This window comes from Papio anubis, chromosome 20 (assembly GCF_008728515.1).
Source record: "Papio anubis isolate 15944 chromosome 20, Panubis1.0, whole genome shotgun sequence".
Taxonomy (NCBI): Eukaryota; Metazoa; Chordata; class Mammalia; order Primates; family Cercopithecidae; genus Papio; species Papio anubis.
Genome location: NC_044995.1, coordinates 28,807,778 through 28,829,753, shown reverse-complemented (window position 1 = coordinate 28,829,753; position 21,976 = coordinate 28,807,778). Strand labels below are relative to the sequence as shown.

General features: G+C 36.0%; 1 protein-coding gene across 1 annotated transcript; it reads left to right on the top strand.

The window, feature by feature from the left end:
- Nucleotides 1–709: 709 nt before the first annotated feature.
- On the top strand, nt 710–20,494 carry LOC116271731 (zinc finger protein 254-like). Its single transcript, XM_031660308.1, has 3 exons — nt 710–2,717; nt 3,200–3,295; nt 17,273–20,494. The coding sequence occupies exons 1-3, from the start codon at nt 2,684–2,686 to the stop codon at nt 18,580–18,582; spliced, it is 1,440 nt and encodes a 479-aa protein (XP_031516168.1). The 5' UTR covers nt 710–2,683; the 3' UTR covers nt 18,583–20,494.
- The last annotated feature ends 1,482 nt before the right edge of the window (nt 20,495–21,976 follow it).

Sequence of the window (21,976 nt, the reverse complement as noted above, 5' to 3'; positions counted from 1 at the left end):
CATTTGCATCAGAAGTATTTGTGTTGTTACAAAACTGCTGAGTGTAAGGAGCTCTGTGCTGTGCCTCATTTTTCTAACTAATGCTAATAATGAACCCAGAGAGAGTGACACCAGCATTGACAGAAGACTTGTTTAGAACACCCATTTATGGTCCATTTCCAAACCTGCAGAATCACATTACATAGAGTGGGGCCATGTTTACTAAGTGATTTATAAGCTCATTAAAGCTAGAGTGACAATGCTTAGGTAAGTGGTTATAAGCTCAGGCTTCTAATTAGAATCTCATGACCAATTCACAGAAGTCTCTTTACTTGTACCCTTTTCACAGTTTCTGTTCTGGGTGAAAGCATCTATTTGTTTTAATTAAGTGCCTCATGTGACTCTCAGGTGCCAGAATCAAATTCGTGGAGTTCAAGATACATTCATCAGAGTTAAGTTCCACCTTTGCACTAAAGAATGGTCCAGGAATCTATTCTGTTTGGGTTTGATAAGGACAGGACACTGTGGCCAATATTTCTTGCCCTTTTTTTGAGATGGAGTCTCGCTGTCTCACCCAGGCTGGAGTTTTATGAATGGCACGATCTCGGCTCACTGCAACCTCCGCCTCCCGGGTTCAAGTGATTCTCCTGCCTCAGCCTCCTGAGTAGCTGGGATTACAGGTGCCTGCCACCATGCCCAGCTAATTTTTGTATTTTTGATAGAGATGGGGTTTCACCCTGTTGGCCAGGCTGGCCTCGAACTCCTGACCTCAGGTGTCCACCTGCCTTGGCCTCCCAAAGTGCTGGGATTCAATATTTCTATTACTGTAGCAGAAACTGCCGGTGTTTGTAACAGGGGAGAGCACATGGGGACATAAAAAAGAGAAACTTAAATTTTTATCTCTGTGGAGCAGCTCATTGTTCCTGAATCTTTATTGTTATAAAGGACAGAAACGGGTAGACTTTTTCTGTCTTGGGCCTTCTGACTTTGCGTGTGATGGTAACAAGTGAACACGTGGTGCTCAGAATTTTAAAGGCATATTCTCAAGATGCAGGTGTAATTAGTCCAGAAAATCTCATCTGAGAAAGAATTCTAAAGGAGGAGGAGAAAGAGAAAAAGTGACTTTTCTTCAGCTAAACGTGTCTTAGATCGAGAGCTGTGTCTACTCTGCTTTTTGGAATGCCATGCATTTAGTACTTGCAAATCTTCACTTCTATACCTGTGTTTTTTCTCCCTAATGAGTTTATCTTAACTACTTTTAAAAATGTTTATGATAGTTAAGCGTGTCTGAAAAATTTTTCTATATACCAGAGCCTTCTCTACATCATGGCTTCTTACATGCCATGCAGAATTCTCACCATGAATTTGTGGTGTGCAATATTAAAAATGTTCTCCTTGTGGCTGTTGAACATGGAGAGGTGTGGATACTCAATATTTCTATGGGGAAACCCTGGGGTTCTTAGTAAAGATGTAGAACGTGTAATGTTGAGGTTCTATCTGTGTTCTTTATTATCTGTATGCATTACACAATTAAGAAAATGCTTATTTAAACAGGATGGCATTTATTACCCAGAAAGTTCTGAAAAAATTATCAAGAGAGACCTCCTTATTAGGGTGCCATAGAAAGACTACTTAAAATCACTATTAAAAATTGCAGAACATGAAAGATCTGTATCTTGAACTTTCCATAAAACTGATGTTTTCTTATGCTTAAATTCAGACTGTAATTTACTTTAGTGGGGATAATATCTCAGTAGTGATGCTGTGTCCTTCTGGGTGCATCAGCACACTATAAAAACTTGTCCTAGTGCAGTTGATATTGATGTTAATAACTCAATAAGCTCTCTTACAGATTTTTTTCACTATAGAGTTATTTTTCTCTTCATCATTAAGCATCTTTATGGGAACTGATGTGCATAAACTATCACATTTAATCTGGCTGCCTTTTTTTTTTGTTGTTTTTTTTTAGATTTTCTTTGCATTTATTTTTCTTTGGTAAATGAAAGCTCTCATCTTTGTTTACAGGCTAGAAAAACTGAAACAAACAAACAAAAAAACACAGGCTGTTCCACTTACTGGATGTTTGACAAAATAGTCTTTTGGGGCCAAAACATTGGCATTACTGGTGAGCTTGGCAGAGATTCAGTAACTCAGACTTTATTTCAGATCTCCTAAAAAAAAAATCTGCATTAACAAGATGTCCAGTTTATTGTATACATTAAAATTTGAGTGAACCTTCTAACTTGTCTATTTTGTCTGAAAAATATAAAGAACTATGTCTTTTTCCTCTGAAAAATATACATAACTCATTCTGTATTATGTAAATATAGCACTCAAAAATGTATGTTAGTGTTTATGCCTTCAATTTTATGTTTTATCATCCAGACAATTATCATATATACACTGATGTTGTGAATATTTTTCCACTGTCTTTTCTCAGAGTTAGAGAATACATTAGAAAATGTTTGTGTTGACAATTATTTTATTGGATAATTTCAATCACTCTTATAAGTCAGAATCAGTTCTGTTTACTCTAATTTTACCTTGAATCACATGAAAACTTCTGCCCATAGCCACTTTGTAAATATGTGTGTTTGTGTGTGTTTTCCAGGGACTGTTGACATTTAGGGATGTGGCCATAGAATTCTCTCTGGAGGAGTGGCAACACCTAGACATTGCACAGCAGAATTTATATAGAAATGTGATGTTAGAGAACTACAGAAACCTGGCCTTCCTGGGTGAGGATAACTTTAATACAAAATTCCTAATATAAACTAAAGCTTTCATTTCTCTTTTGTAGAATGTTTTCTGGTAATTTATGCTTTCAGATTTCTGTTTTCAAGAAAATACTGGGGATTTGTCTTGAGAAAAGAATTTCTTCAAGATGTTTCATCTTGACCTGAACTTTCCTCATTCCTGAGCTGATCTGTGTCCTGCACTTTAGATTAAGGCTAATTTCAGAAGTTTAGTGGCATGAAATATTGTTATACCTTAAAATCTAATTGGCATCACTAAATTTGATTCAGTAGTACCAGGCAGTGAAATTAAGAACCTAAAAAATTAAAATATTTTCTGAATATTTAAAAATCTCTTTTATAAATTAGTATATTGGAATAAAGTTGTTAGAATATTCTATTATATCCTCTTTACTGAGCACATTACTAAGTTGGTAATTGGAGAATATGAGCAAGATTCATGTTAGTTATTTTTAATAAAACAGGTATTGCCGTCTCTAAGCCAGACCTGATCACCTGTCTGGAGCAAGGAAAAGAGCCCTGGAATATGACGCGACATGAGATGGTGGATGAGTCCCCAGGTAGGTAAGAATGAATACAACAGATGACATGGTTGAGAGGTCCAAAGTCAAGAAGAAAGCCACTCTTTAATTTGGGAAGCTGTGTTTCAAAGGAAACAGTTTCTGGGAAGCCTAAAGATTTTTTTTTTAAATTATACTCTTACATAGGGGCATCTTCTACTTATGCCTATAAAATCTAAGAATTCTACTTTCCCTTCAATGATCTTCCTTCAAGTTTACAGTGACAGCCAAAGTACTGTTCATGGCATACAAAAAGAGTGTAAATCTGACTTCTTTTTTCTTGTTTTGTGGACAGACACATATCTCCATAATTTTGAGATACTCTGTTAAACTGTTTTTTAAGTTCTCTTTTTGCATCACGTCTGAAATGTGTGACAGTAGTAGTTTCTGTTCTATTGGTTTTTTTTTTTTTCCTGCACATTTCATCCCAGTTTTCATTACTGTAGTCTTGAAATCTAGTTTGAAATTATAAAGTAGGATGTCCTTCTGCTTCCTTTTTTTTCCTCAAGATTGCTTTGGCTATTCAAAGTTTATTGTAGTTTCATGTATATTTTAGGATTGTATTTTTTATTACTGTGAAGAAAAACACTGGAATTTTGATAGGGAGTTCATTGAATCTACAGGTCACTTTGGATAATATGGCAGTTTCACAATACTTATTCTTTCAATAGAAATAAAATATTTTAAAATTTATTTGTGTCCTCTAATTTTGTTCATTGATGTATCTTTCACTTAAAAGATTTATGAACTCCTTGTTTAAATTTGTTCTAAAATTGATTATTTCATTGCTATTGTATGTAAGATTGTTTTTTTCCTCTATTTTATCAGATAGTTTGTTTTAAGTGTATGGAACCATCACTTATACTTGCATGTTAATTTTATATTTTGCTAATTAACTGAGTGTATTCATTAGTTTAAACAGGTTTTAATATACTATATTTATATCTATATATGTGATTACATGATCTACAAACAGCAACATTTTACTTATTGGTCTTCAATTTCAATGACTTTAAGTTTTTCTTTTGACTATTTTGTCTTCTATATACTTCGAGTGCTGTGTTAAAATAGAAGCTAGTTTTGCATTAGTGTCTAAATTTGAAGGAGCAGCCGGGCGCAGTGGCTCACACCTGTAATCCCAGCACTTTGGGAGGCCGAGGCGGGTGGATCATGAGGTCAGGAGATGGAGACCATCCTGGCTAACACTGTGAAACCCCGTCTGTACTAAAAATACAAAAAATTAGCTGGGCGTGGTGGCGGGTGCCTGTAGTCCCAGCTACTCGGGAGGCTGACGCAGGAGAATGGCGTGAACCTGGGAGGCGGAGCTTACAGTGAGCCGAGATCGCGCCACTGTACTCCAGCCTGGGCAACAGAGGGAGACTCCGTCTCAAAAAAAAAATTTTTTTTTGAAGGAGCAAACACCTCTTCAAGTTTTTACAAACTGGTTTCAGAAAGTAAAAATGTATTTTTGTTGGGCCCGCAGAGTGATAAAATGCCCTCTGGGTTTGTAGTAAAGAGGGGTTGTAGCTTGGCCTTAAGACTGCTGAGTTTGCACAAGGGTCCACCTTTAGTTGTCTTGTTAAAAGGAGCGTGGATAGTTGTAATTCTCATTTAATTTTTGGACAGAGTGAATATCCTTCAGGACTTTGCTCTGCAGGGCAGACCCAAGGGCAGGTTTCTGCAGTCAGGCCTGCGTATGGTGGGTTTTATATCAGGATGTGGATGACAAGTACAAGAGCGGATTTTCCCAGGTAGCTTTGGGTTTCTACATAGGCAAAACTGGCCATGAGCTATGGCTCAGGGAGCTGGAATTGAGTCATGGAACTGCTCCAGGGACCACAGTAAAAGTCAAGGTCTGTAGGCCTGCCAGCATGGCTATAAATGGGTATCTTTCTCCAGGCCTCTGGAAAGGCAGGACCTCCCCCACACTGTGACTGGGAAGAGTTTGGGACATTTACAGAGTAAGTTTAAAATTCTCAGGGGAACCAAGTTCGGTGGAACAATTTCTTGTCTGTAGCCAGAAACAGTAGTTCTGTAGTTTGCCACCTGAATGAGGGCCTGCCTTCTAAAAAGGATTACCTTCAATCTTGCGCTTTAGCAGAGTTTCACAACTCCTTTCCTGGATCTCAGAGTTCTTTTAAAGGCACTTATTTTTGAGCTAGGGTCTTGTAACATAACCCAGGCAGGTCTTAATATTTTGACTGAAAGCAATTCTCCAACTTTTATGTACCGTGTAGCTGTCATTACAGGTGTGAACCATGATGCCTGGTTCTCTCATAAAGGCATTTTTGTCAGCAATGGCTGACAGATTTTCTTGCTGTTGGAGAATAAGCAAATAGGGCACCTTTAATTTTTTATCTTATTAATGTCACTCTCCATATAAATTTTTACTATTTTCTACTTCAAATATGTCTGTAATTTTAGATTCAGACATTTAGGGCAATATACTAGAATATACATGTTGTGCCTGAGTTAAATTAGATAATTAGTATGCAGGCAGGCAAAAAGGAATTATAGAGCCGGGTACAGTGGCTCATGCCTGTAATCCCAGCACTTTGGGAGACTGAGGCGGGTAGATCACGAGGTCAGGAGATCGAGACCATCCTGGCTAACACTATGAAACCCCATCCCTACTAAAAATACAAAAAATTAGCTGGGCATGGCAGCACGCACGTGTAGTCCCAGCTACTAGCGAAGCTGAGGCAGGAGAATCACTTGAACCTGGGAGGTGGAGGTTGCGGTGAGCCAAGATTGTGTCACTGCACTCTAGCCTGGGAGACAGAGCGGAGACTCCATCTCAAAAGAAAAGGAATTATAGAAATTTCAACCACTTTTATCAGCCTGTATCTAAATAATAACATAATTTATTCCCCCAATATTTGTTTTATATGTGAGGCTCTAACCATATTCTGCTAAATATATACATAATTTAGCAATGTAAGACTATTCTTTGCTTCTAAACTTGGACTACAGTAGTTTTTTTTTTGTGTAAAATAACATATTTAAAACAAAAATTGACTATCTTATCTGTTAAATGCTTATCTATTAAAAGTTTCTCATTAGCATCTCCTATTTACGATTTTACTGCATTTTGTCTAAAATTTTATTACCACATAACAGATGCCAGTAATTTAAAACGCCTGCCTTCCCTGAATGCACAGTTACAGCCAAACATTGCAGTTATCTAGACAAATTATTTGTTAATGTACATTATTGTTGCCAACTAGATTTTATGAGTAAACATTTCTTTCATTATTGTCTTACGGTTCTATATTAGTGTTTTTTTTTAGTGCAAGTTTCTTAATATCAGTTTATTTTGTCTATTGATTTCATGCATTATAATTTTAGACAATTTACAATTCTGTATACTTTAAGTCAGTGTCTGGTTTAATTAAAAGATAAATGAGCCATATGTCTGTCACAGTCAGATGATATGTGTGTGTTTATAGCTACAAATATGACCCAAATTTGGTTATAGTTTACTTGTATATATTGTATATATTCTTTCTTAGCTCATTTTCTTTTTCTTTTCTTTTTGTTTTCAGACAGAGTTTTGCTCTTGTTGCCAAGGCTAGAGTGCAGTGTGTGATCTTGGCTCACTGCAACCTCTGCTTCTCGGGTTCAAGTGATTCTCCAGCCTCAGTCTCCTGAGTAGCTGGGATTACAGGCATGTGCCACCATCCCCGGCTAATTTTGTATTTATTTATTTATTTATTTATTTTTAGTAGAGATGGGGTTTGCCATGTTGGTCAGGCTGGTGTCAAACTCTTGACCTCAGGTAATCAGCTTGCCTTGGCCTCCCAAAGTGCTGGGATTACAGGCATGAGCCACCGTGCCCGGCCTCTTAGCTCATTTTCAATGTTAGTTTTATCTTGTCTAAGTGAGTAGCCTTGGAAATAGTCTTATTTTCACCATGTGTTTAATGATAAATATGTATTTCTTTTGTGTGAGAAAAACACTTTGGTGATTTGAAGATAATTTTTAAAAAGATGTATATTGTATTTTTTCCAGTTTAAAAAAAAATATTTGTTGTAAAAACACTTAACATATAATTTACGTTCTTAAATCTATTTAAATGTACATATCAGGGCCAGGCATGGTGGTGGCTCACATCTTTAAAACCAGGATTTTGAGAGGCCAGGACAGGAGGATTGCTTGAGCCTAAAAGTTTGAGACAAACCTGGGCAAAATATGGAGACACCCTCTCCACAAACATTTTTTTTTTTTTTTCCTAAAAAATAGCCAGGCATGGTGGTGTACACCTGTGGTCCCAGCTACTTTTTTTTTTGAGACGGAGTCTCGCTCTGCCACCCAGGCCTGAATGCAGTGGCCAGATCTCAGCTCACTGCAAGCTCCGCCTCCTGGGTTTACGCCATTCTCCTGCCTCAGCCTCCCGAGTAGCTGGGACTACAGGCGCCTGCCATGTCGCCTGGCTAGTTTTTTTGTATTTTTTAGTAGAGACGGGGTTTCACCGTGTTAACCAGGATGGTCTCGATCTCCTGACCTCGTGATCCGCCCGTCTCAGCCTCCCAAAGTGCTGGGATTACAGGCTTGAGCCACCGCGCCCGGCCAAGTCCCAGCTACTTTAGAGATTGAGGGGCAGGATTACTTGAGCCTGGGATTGTGAGGTTGCAGTTAGCCATAATTGTGCCATTGCATTCAATCTTGGGTTACAGATTGAGACCCTGTTTCAAAAAAAAAAAAAACAACAAACAACAAAAACCTGTATATTTCAGGCATGTTAACTATATTCACATTGTTATGCAAAAGACTTCTAGAAATTTTACGTCTTCTAAAACTAAAACTCAATATCCATTAAATAACATTTACTTGTTTTATGTTCTCTCCAGCCCTTGAAAAACAAGCTTCCACTTTCTGTTTTTATGAGTGTGACTATTTTATATATTTCATATAAGTAAAATCATAACATCCATCATTTCATAACTGGTTTATTTCAGTGGACATAATATTCTCAAAGTGTATCTTTAAATGTGACAAGATTTTTTTTTAAGGCTGATTAATATTCCATTGTATCAAACATGTCTTCAAGATCTTTTGTTGCATATTTTAGGTATAGATTCATAAATGTAATTGCTGTATTTGATAATAGTTTTATTTTTATTTGAAGTACATTTATAACATTATAAAATAATATGTGCATCCTAGTTTTCTACCAAAAATTCACATGGATTTCTTTTTTTTTTTTTTTGAGATGGAGTCTCCCTTTGTCACCCAGGCTGGAGTTTAGTGGCATGATCTTGACTCGCTGCAACCTCCACCTCCCAGGTTCAAGCAATTCTCCTGCCTCAGCCTCCTGAGTAGCTGGGATTACAGGCACGTGCCACCACATCTAGCCAATTTTTGTATTTTTAGTAGAGATGGGGTTTCACCATGTTGGTCAGGCTGGTCTTAAACTCCTGACCTTGAAATCTGCCTGCATCAGCCTCCCGAAGTTCTGGGACTACGAGCGTGAGCCACCTTGCCTGGCCAAGGGTTTTATTGCATCATCAGCAGATTTGGTGTTTTTAAAAAATTGATAGTGGCCATTTAAATGGGTGTGAGGGAATTTTTTTTCATTGTAATTTTTATGCATTTCTCTAGAAATGAGAAATTTTGTGTGTCCTTTTAAATTTTTTTATTTGTGTTTTTTGATGAAAATGTATTTCAATTATTTGCCTATTTCTAAATAAATTCATTCAAATTTATTGTTTAGTTTTAAAAGTTGTTTATATTTTTTGAATATTGACTCCTATCACATGTGATTTGTAAATATTCTCACCCATTTTCCATGAGGTCCTATTCCTCTATTAAATGTTTACTTAGATGTGCAGAAATTTTCAAGTGTAGTGTAGATTTTTCTGTTTTTTTCTTTGTTGCTTATGCATTTAATGTTGTATCTAAGAAAGTGGCGCCAAGATTATTGTCATGTGTTTCCCCTGTATATTTTTAAATGATGAAGAAGTTATGCAGCCTGGAGCGGCACCTCACACCTGTAATCCTAGTGCTTTGGGAGGCTGAGGGAGGTGGATCATGAAGTCAGGAGTTTGAGACCAGCCTGGCCAATATGGTGAAACCCTGTTTCTACTAAAAATACAAAAAATTAGCCAGGCATGGTGGTGGGTGCCTATAATCCCAGCTACTCGAGAGGCTAAGCCAGGAGAATAACTTAAATCCAGGAGACAGAGGTTGGAGTGAGGAGAGACCATGCCACTGTACTCCATCCAACCTGGGCAACAGAGTGAGATTCTGACTCAAAAAACAAAAAAACGTTATCTTCTTATGTCTAATTAAAAGATTTTTCCACATATCGTTTAAGGAAATAATCATACTTTAATTTTTTTAATTTTTTTAATTTGTTTTGAGACGAAGCCTCACTCTGTTGGCCAGGCTAGAGTGCAGTGACACAATCTCGGCTCACTGCAACATCTGCCTCCTAGGTTCAAGTGATTCTCCTGTCTCAGCCTCCTGAGCAGCTGGGACCACATGTGTGTGCGACCATGCCTGGTGAAATTTTGTGTTTTTAGTAGAGACGGGGTTTCACCATATTGGCCAGGCTGGTCTCGAACTCCTCAGGTGATCTACCTGCCTCACCCTCCCAAAGTGCTGGGAGTACAGGCTGATGCCCAGCCTTATTCGTTTGTTCTTGAGATAGGGTCGCACTCTCTCAACCAGGCTGGTTTGCAGTGTTGTGATCATGGCTCACTGCAGCCTCAACCTCCCAAACTCAGAAAATTCTCTAATTTCAGCCTCTCAGGTAGCTGGGTTATAAGTGTGTAGCATCATGCCCTGCCAATTTTTTTGTATTTTTGGTTGAGACAGGGTTTTACCACATTGCTGAGGCTGGTCTCAAACTTCTGAGATCCAGTGATCAGCCCACCTTAATCTCCCAAAGTCCTAATATTACATTTCTTTTTTTTTTGAGACGGAGTCTCGCTCTGTTGCCCAGACTGGAGTGCAGTGGCCAGATCTCAGCTCACTGCAAGCTCCGCCTCCCTGGTTCACGCCATTCTCCTGCCTCAGCCTCCCAAGTAGCTGGGACTACAGGCGCCCACCACCTCGCCCGGCTAGTTTTTTGTATTTTTTTTTTTAGTAGAGACGGGGTTTCACCGGATTAGCCAGGATGGTCTCGATCTCCTGACCTTGTGATCCGCCCGTCTTGGCCTCCCAAAGTGCTGGGATTACAGGCTTGAGCCACCGCGCCCAGCCTACATTTCTTTTTATTAAGTAGTTTAATTAATTTATATTTAAAATTATTTCTTAAAATGAAATTACTAGTTTTATTGCTATTGTTTTATGTGTTTGAGTGGTATATTTTTCCTTATTTACTGTTTTATTGCCTTTTAATTGTGTAGTGACAAGCTTGAATTATTTTTTAAATTTTGTTTTGCATAGTTTCTAGAAATATTATCTTCATAATCATCTTGTGTATTAGTCTGTTTTCATGCTGCTGATAAAGACGTACCTCAGACTGGGCAATTTACAAAAGAAAGAGGTTTATTGGTCTTACAGTTTCGTGTGACTGAGGAGTCATCACAATCATGGTGGAAAGTGAAAGGCATGTCCCACATGGTGGCAGACAAAAGAAAGACAGCTTGTGCAGGAAAACTGCCTTATAAAGCCTTCAGATTTCATGAGACTTATTCACTATCATGAGAACAGCACAGAAAAGATCTGCCCCCATGATTCAATTACCTGCTACCACGTCCCTCCCACAACACATGGAAATTAAAGATGAGTCTTGGGTTGGGACACGGCTAAACCATATCATGTTAAAAATGGAGTTCACATAAAACATCTAAAAATTAAAACAATCTATTTTAATCTCATGACAACTTCAATTGAATATAAAAATTATACCTCTATATTTTTCAGTTTATTAATATTAAAATTTATTTTGTGTATTAACATTTATGCAGATTTTTATTGTTTTGAATATTCTACAGAAGAGCTCTTAAGGGTTTTATGCGTCATCATGATAGTAAAGATTTATACATTTGCATGTTTACATTTAATAGAGAGCTTTATTTTTATGTATGGTTTTATGATGCTGTCCAGTATTATTTTATTTTTAAACAAAATTGACTCATTTTACCTTCTTTTTTGTCGTTTTTGTTGTTGTTGAGACGGAGTCTCCCTCTGTTGCCTAGGCTGGAGTGCAGTGGTGCATTCTCGGCTCACTGCAAGCTTCGCCTCCTGGGTTCATGCCATTCTCCTGCCTCAGCCTCCCGAGTAGCTTGGACTACAGGCGCCCCCCACTACGCCCAGCTAATTTTGTTTTTATTTTGTATTTTTAGTAGAAACAGGGTTTCACCATGTTAGCCAGGATGGTCTCGATCTCCTGACCTTGTGATCCACCTGCCTCGGCCTCCCAAAGTGCTGGGATTACAGGTGTGAGCCACTGCGCCCGGCCCATTTCTTTTTTCTTTTTTTTTTTTGAGACAAAGTCTGACTCTGTCACCCAGGCTGGAGTGCAGTGGCGCGATCTCAGCTCACTGCAACCTCCGCCTCCCGGGTTCACACCATTCTGCCTCAGCCTCTGGAGTACCTGGGACTACAGGCGCCCACCACCACGCCTGGCTAATTTTTTGTATTTTTAGTAGAAACGGGGTTTCACCGTGTTCACCAGGATGGTCTCGATCTCCTGACCTTGTGATCCTCCCTCCTCAGCCTCCCAAAGTGCTGGGATTACAGGCGTGAGCCACCGCGCCCGGCATGCAGAGTCTCTGCTGTATTACTCAGGCTGATCTGAATCTCCTGGTCTTTAGTGTTGTGACAGCTTTGGCCTCCTAAAACTGTAGAATTACAGGTATAAGCCACAGTGTCTGGCCACCATGTAGCATTTTTTTGTAGAACTGTGCTACAGGTGATGAGCTCCCTCACCTTTTATTTTGGAAATTTTAAATTTTCATCTTATTCTTAAAGGGAAATAAATTTAAATCAAATATTCTTGGTTACAATTTTTTTCTTTTATTACATCAAAATTTGGGAAGTTCTCACCCTTTATCTTCAAGTAACCACTGTATTATTTTTTTCCCATATCCTTCTTCTAAGATTCCCTTAATGAGTTTATTGATCTACTTGATGGTATCTAATTAAGTTTTACATTCCATGTTTTAATTTTGTTTTGCAATTTTATATTGTTGTGTTATATATTCTAGTGTATGCCACCGCACATCTGTTATTTGTGTTTTGATTTTGTAGTATATATCATAATTGTGCTTGACAATATTTAACTTTGTACAATTTAAGACAATGTGGAGAAAAATCAAATAGGAATCAGCCATATGTCTTTTTCCAGTGGAATTATTTCTATGTTTGTTTGCCTGTGTAAATGTTATCCTTGTTTTTTGTTGTTGTTGTTGTTTTGTTTTTTGTTTTTTTCCGAGACAAAGTTTTGCTCTTGTTGACCAGGCTGGAGTGTGGTGGCATGATCTCGGGTCACTGCAACCTCTGCCTTCCAGGTTCAAGTGATTTTCCTGCCTCAGCCTCCCGAGTAGCTGGGATTACAGGTGCCCACCACCACGCCTGGCTAATTTTTATATTTTTAGTAGAGACAGTTTACCACGTTGGCCAGACTGGTCTCAAACTCTTGACCTCTTGATCCTCCCTTTTCAGCCTCCCAAAGTGATTACAGGCATGAGCCACTGCACCTGGCTACCCTTGTTGTTGTTGTTGTTGTTTTAATTACTTGTATATTTGTCGTTTAGGTTTGTTGTGAATGGTTTTCTAATCCTGTGTAGATGAGTACTCATAAAATTCTTGTAATTTCAACATCCTATTTATGAGTCTATATGATTTTTGTTGGGAGAAACACTTGGATTTGAATATAATTTATAACTATCATAACTTTGTATCTCTTTTGGGTATTATTGTTTACTTGTCAAAAAAATAACAAAATTTACCACAAAATATTTTTAAATATTCAGTTTAGTCATATTAATTATCTTGACATTGCCATGCAACACATTGCTAAAATGTTTTTATCTTGCAAAGCTAAATCTTAATACATACTGATTACCAATTGTTTCTTTTTTTTTTTTTTTTTTCTTTTTTGAGGTGGAGTCTTGCTCTGTCACCCAGGCTGAAGTGCAGTGGTGCCATCTCAGCTCGCTGCAACCTCCACCTCCCAGGTTCAAGTGATTCTCGTGCCTCAGCCTCCTGAGTAGCTCAGATTACAGGTGCCTACCATCATGCCTGGCTAATTTTTGTATTTTTATTAGAGATAGGGTTTCACCATGTTGGCCAGGCTCGTTTTAAACTCCTGACTTTAGGTGATCCACCCACTTGGGTCTCTCAAAGTGCTCGGATTACAGGTGTGAGCCACCACGCCTGCCCCAATTTTTTCTGTTTTATGGCACTTTGTGAACACCACTCTGTTCTTTGTTTCTAAGAGTGTAACTCATTTCATTTTGCATAATACCATCAACATTTATCTTTACAGTTGGTACAATATTTCCTGCTTTTTGAAGACTGAGTAATATTTCAGAATTTTTATATTTCAAATTATGTCTACTGAATGATTTGGTGAAAGAAATTTGCATTTCTTTTACCTATTGGCTTGCAGTAACAATGCTGCAGTAATTATGAGTATGTAAATGACTCCTTATATGACCATATATGTGAACGTTTATATATGTGCTGCATTCTATTTTATTAGTCTACTTTTTCACCTTTATACTTATACCAAATTGTTTTAATTCTGTAGCTTTGTAGTGTGTTTTAATCAAGAACTTTAATGCCTGCAGCATTGTTCCTTTTATTTTTTGAAGATTGTTGGGTACTTTATTGTCTCTTGCGATTCTGTATACTTTTAGGGTTGCTCTTCCTGTTTCTTCAAAAATGCAATGAGAAATTTGAAAAACATTGCGTTAAGTCTGTGGATTGCATTGAGCAGGATGGACCTTTTCACAATATTAACTATTTCAACCTTTGTATAAAAGCACACTCAAGGGTGTGTTGTTTAATTTCTATATATTTGTAAATTTTTCAGTTTTTCTCTCTTATTGTTGGATACTCATACTCCCTTTTACTCATAGAAAGTAGTTCATAGAAGTTTACTTTTAAAAATTTTGGTAAGACTTCCTTTTTGGCTTAAGATGTGGTTTATCAAGGAAAATGTATGAGCTATTGAGAAGGGTGTGTATTCTGATGTTGTTGAGGAGTGTTCTCCATAACTCTGGAATAATTGTTTTATACTGCCTTTAAGTAGTCTGTTTGCTTATGAACATTCTTTCTTGTTTTATTTTTATTACAGTAAGTGTGGTATTAAAATATCTTGCTATAATTATATTGCTTTCTGTGTGTTTCTTCCATTCTGTCAATATTTGCTCTATATATTTGGAACCCTAATGTGAGACACACACACATGCACACACACTCACACACAAATTTTTCATAGGTTCCCAGTGAATAAATCTATTATTTTTTGATGTCCTTCTTTGTTTCTTTGGAGTTTCAATTTCAAATACATTTTATAAAATAATTTTTCACTTAAGATGTAGCTTGTGTAAGATTATTTTGACTGTTTCTGCTCTCATTTGATTAATATTTTCATGGAATGTCCACTTTCTTCCTACCTCTTCCAGTCTTTTTTTATCATTAGATTTCAACTGACTCTTGTAGAAAGGCAAGATGAATCTCGGTCTTTAAAATATTTTAATAAAATTATTTATTGAAAGTATGTCTCAATTTAAAAGTTAATTTTATATATATTTAAATAATTTTCTGAAATAGATTGTTACTTTATTAAGTATTTTATTTGATTCTTGCGTCTTTGTCTTTTATTCTCTTTCCATCTTTCTTTGTGTCTTTTTGATATTTGTATTGATAGGCTTTCACTTATTTTGTTTTGTGTATTTATACAAATATTTTTGTGGTACCTTGGAGTATTACATATAACCTCTAAAAGATACAACAACATATTTTAATCTGGTAAATAAACTTAAGTTTTATACAAAAATTTGTTCTTATTACACCTTCCCTCAAATTTGTCATTGATGTTGTTAATGGTATCTTTTTATATTGTATATTCATTAATGAATATTTATGATGATTTATATGCTTTTATCCTTCAAATTTCAGAGAATAATTAAAAATGTTTTCTGCACCACTAGGGTAATGCTAAGAAATTCTACTTTTGTGTATTTGCATATTTTTTCCTAGAAAATCATGTATTTTTATATTATTATTTTTTAAAAATCATGTTATTTTCAGTAGAATGAACTGTTTTCAGCACCTTTTATCTGTAGGGCATATGCACTTCCAATATACTTTTTTAGAATTTGGTTACTTTGGAAGGTGTTTACTTTTTTTATTTGGGAGGACAGATTCACTGATGGTATTATTCTCAATTAATTGAAGCTATTTTTTTTTTTCCACAATTTTTTCATGACTACATCACACAGTTCCCTTATGGCCTGCAAAATTTTTGTTAACAGTTCGCTGATTATCTCATAAGAGTATGTTTGTAAATGGCACATCACTTCTTTTCTTTTCTTTTTTTTTTCTTTCTTTTTTTTTTTTTGTGGAGACAGCGTCTCACTGTATCCCTCAGCCAGGCTGGAGTGTAGTGGTGTGACATGAGCTCACTGCAATCTCCACTTACGGGGTTCAGGTGGTTCTCCAGCCTCAGTTTCCTGAGTAGCTGGGATTACAGGCATACACCACCACGCCTGGCTAATTTTTGTAGTTTTAGTAGAGATGGGGTTTCGCCTTGTTGGTCAGGTTGGTCTCAAACTCCTGACCTCAGGTGATCAGCCCACCTCAGCCTCCCAAAGTGCCTGGATTACAGGTGTGAGTCACCGTGCCTGACCTGGCACATCAGTTTTATCTTGCAGCTTCAAAGATAATCTTTTTGTCTGTGACTTTTGAAATTGTGCTCATGTATGTGTTTGTAATAAATATCTTTTTGTTATTCTAGTTTGTTGAGCTTTTTTATTTTTACATCTTTTTTTTTTTTTTTACTTTCAGGATCTGTCAGTTTTTTGGTGTATATTTTATCTCCACAATTTCTGTTTTTTGATATCTTAAATATTTTTTATTCTCATCCTCATTTTTCTAATTTTCCATAGTTGTCTCTGTTCCTATTTTAATCAGTTTATTACCAAATATTAAAATTAATGTATACATCTTTTTTATGGTTTCTTTCAGAAAATTTTATATTTTTGGTGGTATTGTATTGTCCTATTTTGTATATATTATAATCTTTGATTGAGATTTGGACATTAAAAAAATCTTCTTGTCAAAATCTTTATAATGTAGCTTTGTCCTGGCATATTCTGAAAACAATTTTCTTGGCTGTTGATTATGAGAGTTCCTTAAACATGTTCTTAGGATATGTGTTGTCTGAAATTTTGTGTTTATTCTTTAGTTAAGAGAGTTTACTCATGTTACTTTGTAGAGTCAGTCATCACTTGCTACACCTGTTCCATTTCTGTGGCACTGCAGTCTGTCTGCTGCTGTATGTAACATTTTTCTTTGGTCTCAGCAGACTCAAACTCTCATTCCAAAATATACCACCATGTCTTTCAGTACTTTATGTCATGAGAGACAGAAACCAGTGTCAGGAAAAACCACTAAAAGCCAGAAATGACAATGAATGTGCCAGTATTTTACCTTTCTTTTAAAACAGAAACCAAGAGTTGGCAATTTAGTTGTAAAGGCACTATGTTATAGTGGGAACCAGGAAAAGATGTGTTTAGTAAATTTAACAGACTTTTCTTTTTCTTCCACGTGTTTCTTTTGCATTGTGCTCACCTGGGACACTGCACACACTTGACTCATTTATAACTTTTCCACAGATGTGTTTTGGTCTGTATGTTTTTGTTACATTTATGTCTATGAAAGAATTAGGGCCTGTGGTATTTTGCAGTGCCATCTTGTTTATGTAGTTTGTATAATTTTATAGGTAAGATTTTAAAACTATATTCATCTGAGTCTAGTAAATGGAGTAATTTATTTATTTAATTATTTTTTCAGGTATATGTCCTCTTTTTGCTCAAGACCTTTGGCCAGAGAAGGGCATGGATGATTCTTTTCAAAAAGTAATACCGAGAAGATATGAAAAATATGGACCTGAGAATTTACAGTTAAGAAAAGGCTATAAAAGTGTGGATGAGTGTAAGGTGAACAAAGAAGGTTATAATGGACATAACCAGTGTTTCACAACTGCCCAGAGCAAAGTATTTCAAAGTGAAAAATATTTGAAAGTCTTATTTAAATTTTTAAATTCAAACAGACATAAGATAAGACATACTGAAAAGAAATCTTCTAAAGGTAAAAAATGTGTCAAATCATTTTGCATGCTTTCACATAAAACCCAACACAAAAGCATTTATCATAGAGAGATGTCCTACAAATGTAAAGAATGTGGAAAAACCTTTAATTGGTCCTCAACCCTTACTAATCATAGGAAAATTTATACTGAAGAGAAACCCTGCAAATGTGAAGAGTATGGCAAAGCTTCTAAGCAACTCTCAACCCTTACTACACATGAAATAATTCATGCTGGAGAGAAACTCTACAAATGTGAAGAATGTGGTGAAGCTTTTAATCGACCCTCAAATCTTACTACACATAAGATAATTCATACTGGAGAGAAACCTTACAAGTGTGAAGAATGTGGCAAAGCTTTTATCTGGTCCTCAACCCTTACTAAACATAAGAGAATTCATACTAGGGAGAAACCCTACAAATGTGAAGAATGTGGCAAGACATTTATATGGTCCTCAACCCTAACTAGACATAAGAGGATGCACACTGGAGAGAAACCCTACAAATGTAAAGAATGTGGCAAAGCTTTTAGCCAATCCTCAACCCTTACTACGCATAAGATAATTCATACTGGAGAGAAACCCTACAAATGTGAAGAATGTGGCAAAGCCTTTAACTGGTCCTCGACTCTTACTAAACATAAGATAATTCATACTGAAGAGAAACCCTACCAATGTGAGAAATGTGGCAAAGCCTTTAAGCAGTCTTCAATCCTTACTAACCATAAGAGAATTCATACTGGAGAGAAACCCTACAAATGTGAAGAGTGTGGCAAATCTTTTAGCCGGTCTTCAACTTTTACTAAACATAAGGTAATTCATACTGGAGTAAAACCCTACAAATGTGAAGAATGTGGCAAAGCCTTTTTCTGGTCCTCAACCCTCACTAAACATAAGAGAATTCATACTGGAGAGCAACCCTATAAATGGGGAAAATGTGGCAAAGCTGTTAACCAGCCCTACCTCACCACGGATAGGATAACTCATATTGGAGAGAAATATTGCAAGTATGAATAATGTGCCAAAGCCTATGAAAGTCCTCAATTCTTAGTAGATATAAGATTATTCATACTGGAGAGAAACTACAAACCTGAGAGAGGTGCTGATGCTTTTGCCAATACCTCAAACTTTAAAGAAAATCATTCTGCTGAAAAATCCTAGAAATGTGAAGATGTGACAAAGCCTTTAAATGATTGTCACACTTGATTGTAGGTAAGATAATTCATACTGGAGAACTACCAGTGTGAACAATGTGGCCAGGCTTCGAACCAATGCTCACACCTTATTGCACAGGAAAGCATTTATACTTCAGAACAAATGTACAAATATAGGCAAAGTAAAAAAGCCATTAATGCCTGCCCACATCTTACTCAAAATCATAGAGTTCATACTAAATAAAAACATTAAAATCTACTCTCAGAAGATCAGAAAATATGTTTTTAAAGTATAGAAGAGTATTTATTTTGAAAAAGCATTACAAATATGAAGAGGATTGTAATATCTTTACTTGCATCACAGATCTTATTGTACACATTTTGTACTAGAGAAAAACCCTCAGGCAGTTGTTAAAATTGTGTTGAACATCAGGGAGTTTATATTGAAGAAAACCCTGCAAGTGTAATGAATTTGGAAAAACATTTTTTCAAAAACTACAAATTATAAACCACTGAGGTGTTCATCTAAAATATATTTTTGTAGATGCATTAAATATGAAAGATACTCAATCCAAAATTAAGTCTATATATCAGGGAACAATTCACAGTAGAAATATCTAGGGTGCTCAAACATTAGACATTACACTAAATCAGAGTGCTGAGTAGAAAATAATACAAACTACAATTTGTGTAAACATTATTTGTATATAACTTTACATTCAAAGTACTTTTAAAAAAATACATTTTTAAAAAAGTGAATAATGTGTTAAACTCTTAAATTACTTCATACTGTTTCATCATTCCTAGTGTATTCACATGTGAAAGCATGTGACTAATTGTTGCTGCATAAAATATATGAGATTTTTATTAGGCATTATTTATGATCTTTTCTATGAAAAGATAAGGACATTAAAATGTAAGATGCATGATGAAAATTAGAGAGGCTCTTTGTGGTTAACTTATAATATTGAGTGATGCATGAGGTAGGTGTTCACTATGAATGAAAAATATTCTTAATTTTAGTTAAAATTAAGTTATATGTTATTTTATTAATTGTACTTCTATGGAATAATATGCAGTATATTTTTAAATTATAAATTATGTGTGAACTTAGCTTTTCAATTCAACTTTTTAACATGTTAAATACTATTGTGAATTCAATGAAGTGTTCTCATGCCACTAACATTAACCTATTCCACTTTACTCAAGGGTGTAGGTAAAAGATGATAACAATACACTTTTGTAAGATAATGGACTGTCATCTCTAGCAATCTTTTTTGCCAGTGACTTTAAATTGCCAATAAGTTAAAGAATATTGTTCCTATAGGTTAAATTTTTATTCTTATTTTCAGATTTAAATTTATTTTTCTTAATTTTTCTGGATACATAATATGTGTATATATGTATGCCATTTATGGTATATTTTGATGCAGGCATACTCTATATAATAATCACATTAGAGGAAATGAGATATCCATTACCTCTAGCATTTATTCTTTTTACTACAAGCAATTCAATTCTACTGTTTTAGTTATTTTTAAATTTACAATTGTTATTGACTACAGGGTCATTTTTATGGTCATAATAAAAAATTATATACAAACATGTAAAATCCATACATTTCTGAGTTCTGAATAAATATTTTTAAAAAATTTAATATATTTTTCTTTGAACGTGTGGCCTCTGCCCGCAAGCACATATGGACTCTTAGAATTGATTTACATAAAATTAAATATATATACATCTGTTAAAGATAAACCTTAGGTGTAAATAAATTATGGAGTAAGTATGTTTGTGTGAGTACAGGTTTGAAAGTTTTTAGCAGCAAAAAGCAATATTGGAACAAAATAAATTATTTTAATAAGGTGTCTAATTTACTAGAAAACAAAAATTTTCAAAAATGCTGAAACCAAATTCATGCTATTTGCTTTGTGTTGAATTTATTACTGTACAGTCTTTGGGCTTATGATTCAGAATCTCCCCATGCGGATTCTATGTTTTAACTTGACTGGTACTCGTGCTAGACCCACAACTTTGTGGTTTTTTTTGGTTTCTTGTTTGCTTGTTTGTTTATCTATTTATTTTTGAGACAGAGTCTTGCTCTGTCACCAAGGCTGAAGTTCAATGGTGCGATCTCAGCTCACTGTAATCTCTGCCTTTTATGTTCAAGCAATTCTCCTGCCTCAGCCTCCCAAGTAGCTGGGATTACAGGTGCCCGCCACCATGCCCAGCTAATTTTTGTATTTTTAGTAGAGATGAGGTTTCACCATGTTGGTCAGGCTGGTCTTCAACTCCTGACCTTAGGCGATCCACCCACGTTGGCCTCTGAAAGTCCTGGGATTACAGGCGTGAGCCAGTATGCCTGACCTGTGTAATAGTTTTAGAAGTATTATGTGAGCTGGTCTGTAATTATAAGAATATATATATTTTTAATTTTGCTGTTCCTTAAGTTATTGGGGTACATGTGGTATTTGGTTAGATGAATAAGTTCTTAAGTGGTGACCTGTGAGATCCTGGTGCAACCATCATCTGAGCAAGATACACTCCACCATATAAGTTGTCTTTTATCTCCCCCTGCCACTCTTTCCCCAAAGTCCCCAAAGTTCATTGTATAATTCTTATGCTTTTGTGTCCTCATAGCTTATCTCCCACATATCAGTGAGAACATATGATGTTTGGTTTTCCATTCCTGAGTTACTTCACTTAGAATTACAGTCTCCAGTCTCATCCAGGTCATTGCAAATGCTGTTAATTCATTCCTTTTTGTGGCTGAGTAGTAGTCTGGGGTGTGTGTGTGTGTGTGTGTGTGTGTATCCACTCATTGATTGCTGGGCATTTCAGTTGGTTCTGTGATTTTTTTAGTTGCGGATTGTGCTGCTAGAAACATGCATGTGCAAGTATCTTTTTCAAATAATGACTAGTTTTTCTCTGGATAGATACCCAGTAGTGGGATTGCTGGATCAAATGGTAGTTCTACTTTTAGTTCTTTAATGAATATCTACACTGTTTTTCATTGCAGCTGTACTAGTTTACATTCCCACCAGCAGTGTAGAAGTTGTTTGAAATGTAGCACTTGAACATAAATTTAATTTGTTTAATAAGGCCATTTTTACTTCCTGCAGAAAGTGCACACTCGCCAGCAGTTTTGCCATGAAAGTACAATGAACAAAGGAGACAGGGTCATTTATAACCTGACGCTTCCACCCTACTGTTGTGTCCGGTTTCCGTTGGCTGGAATGGGACCTCACATTCTATAT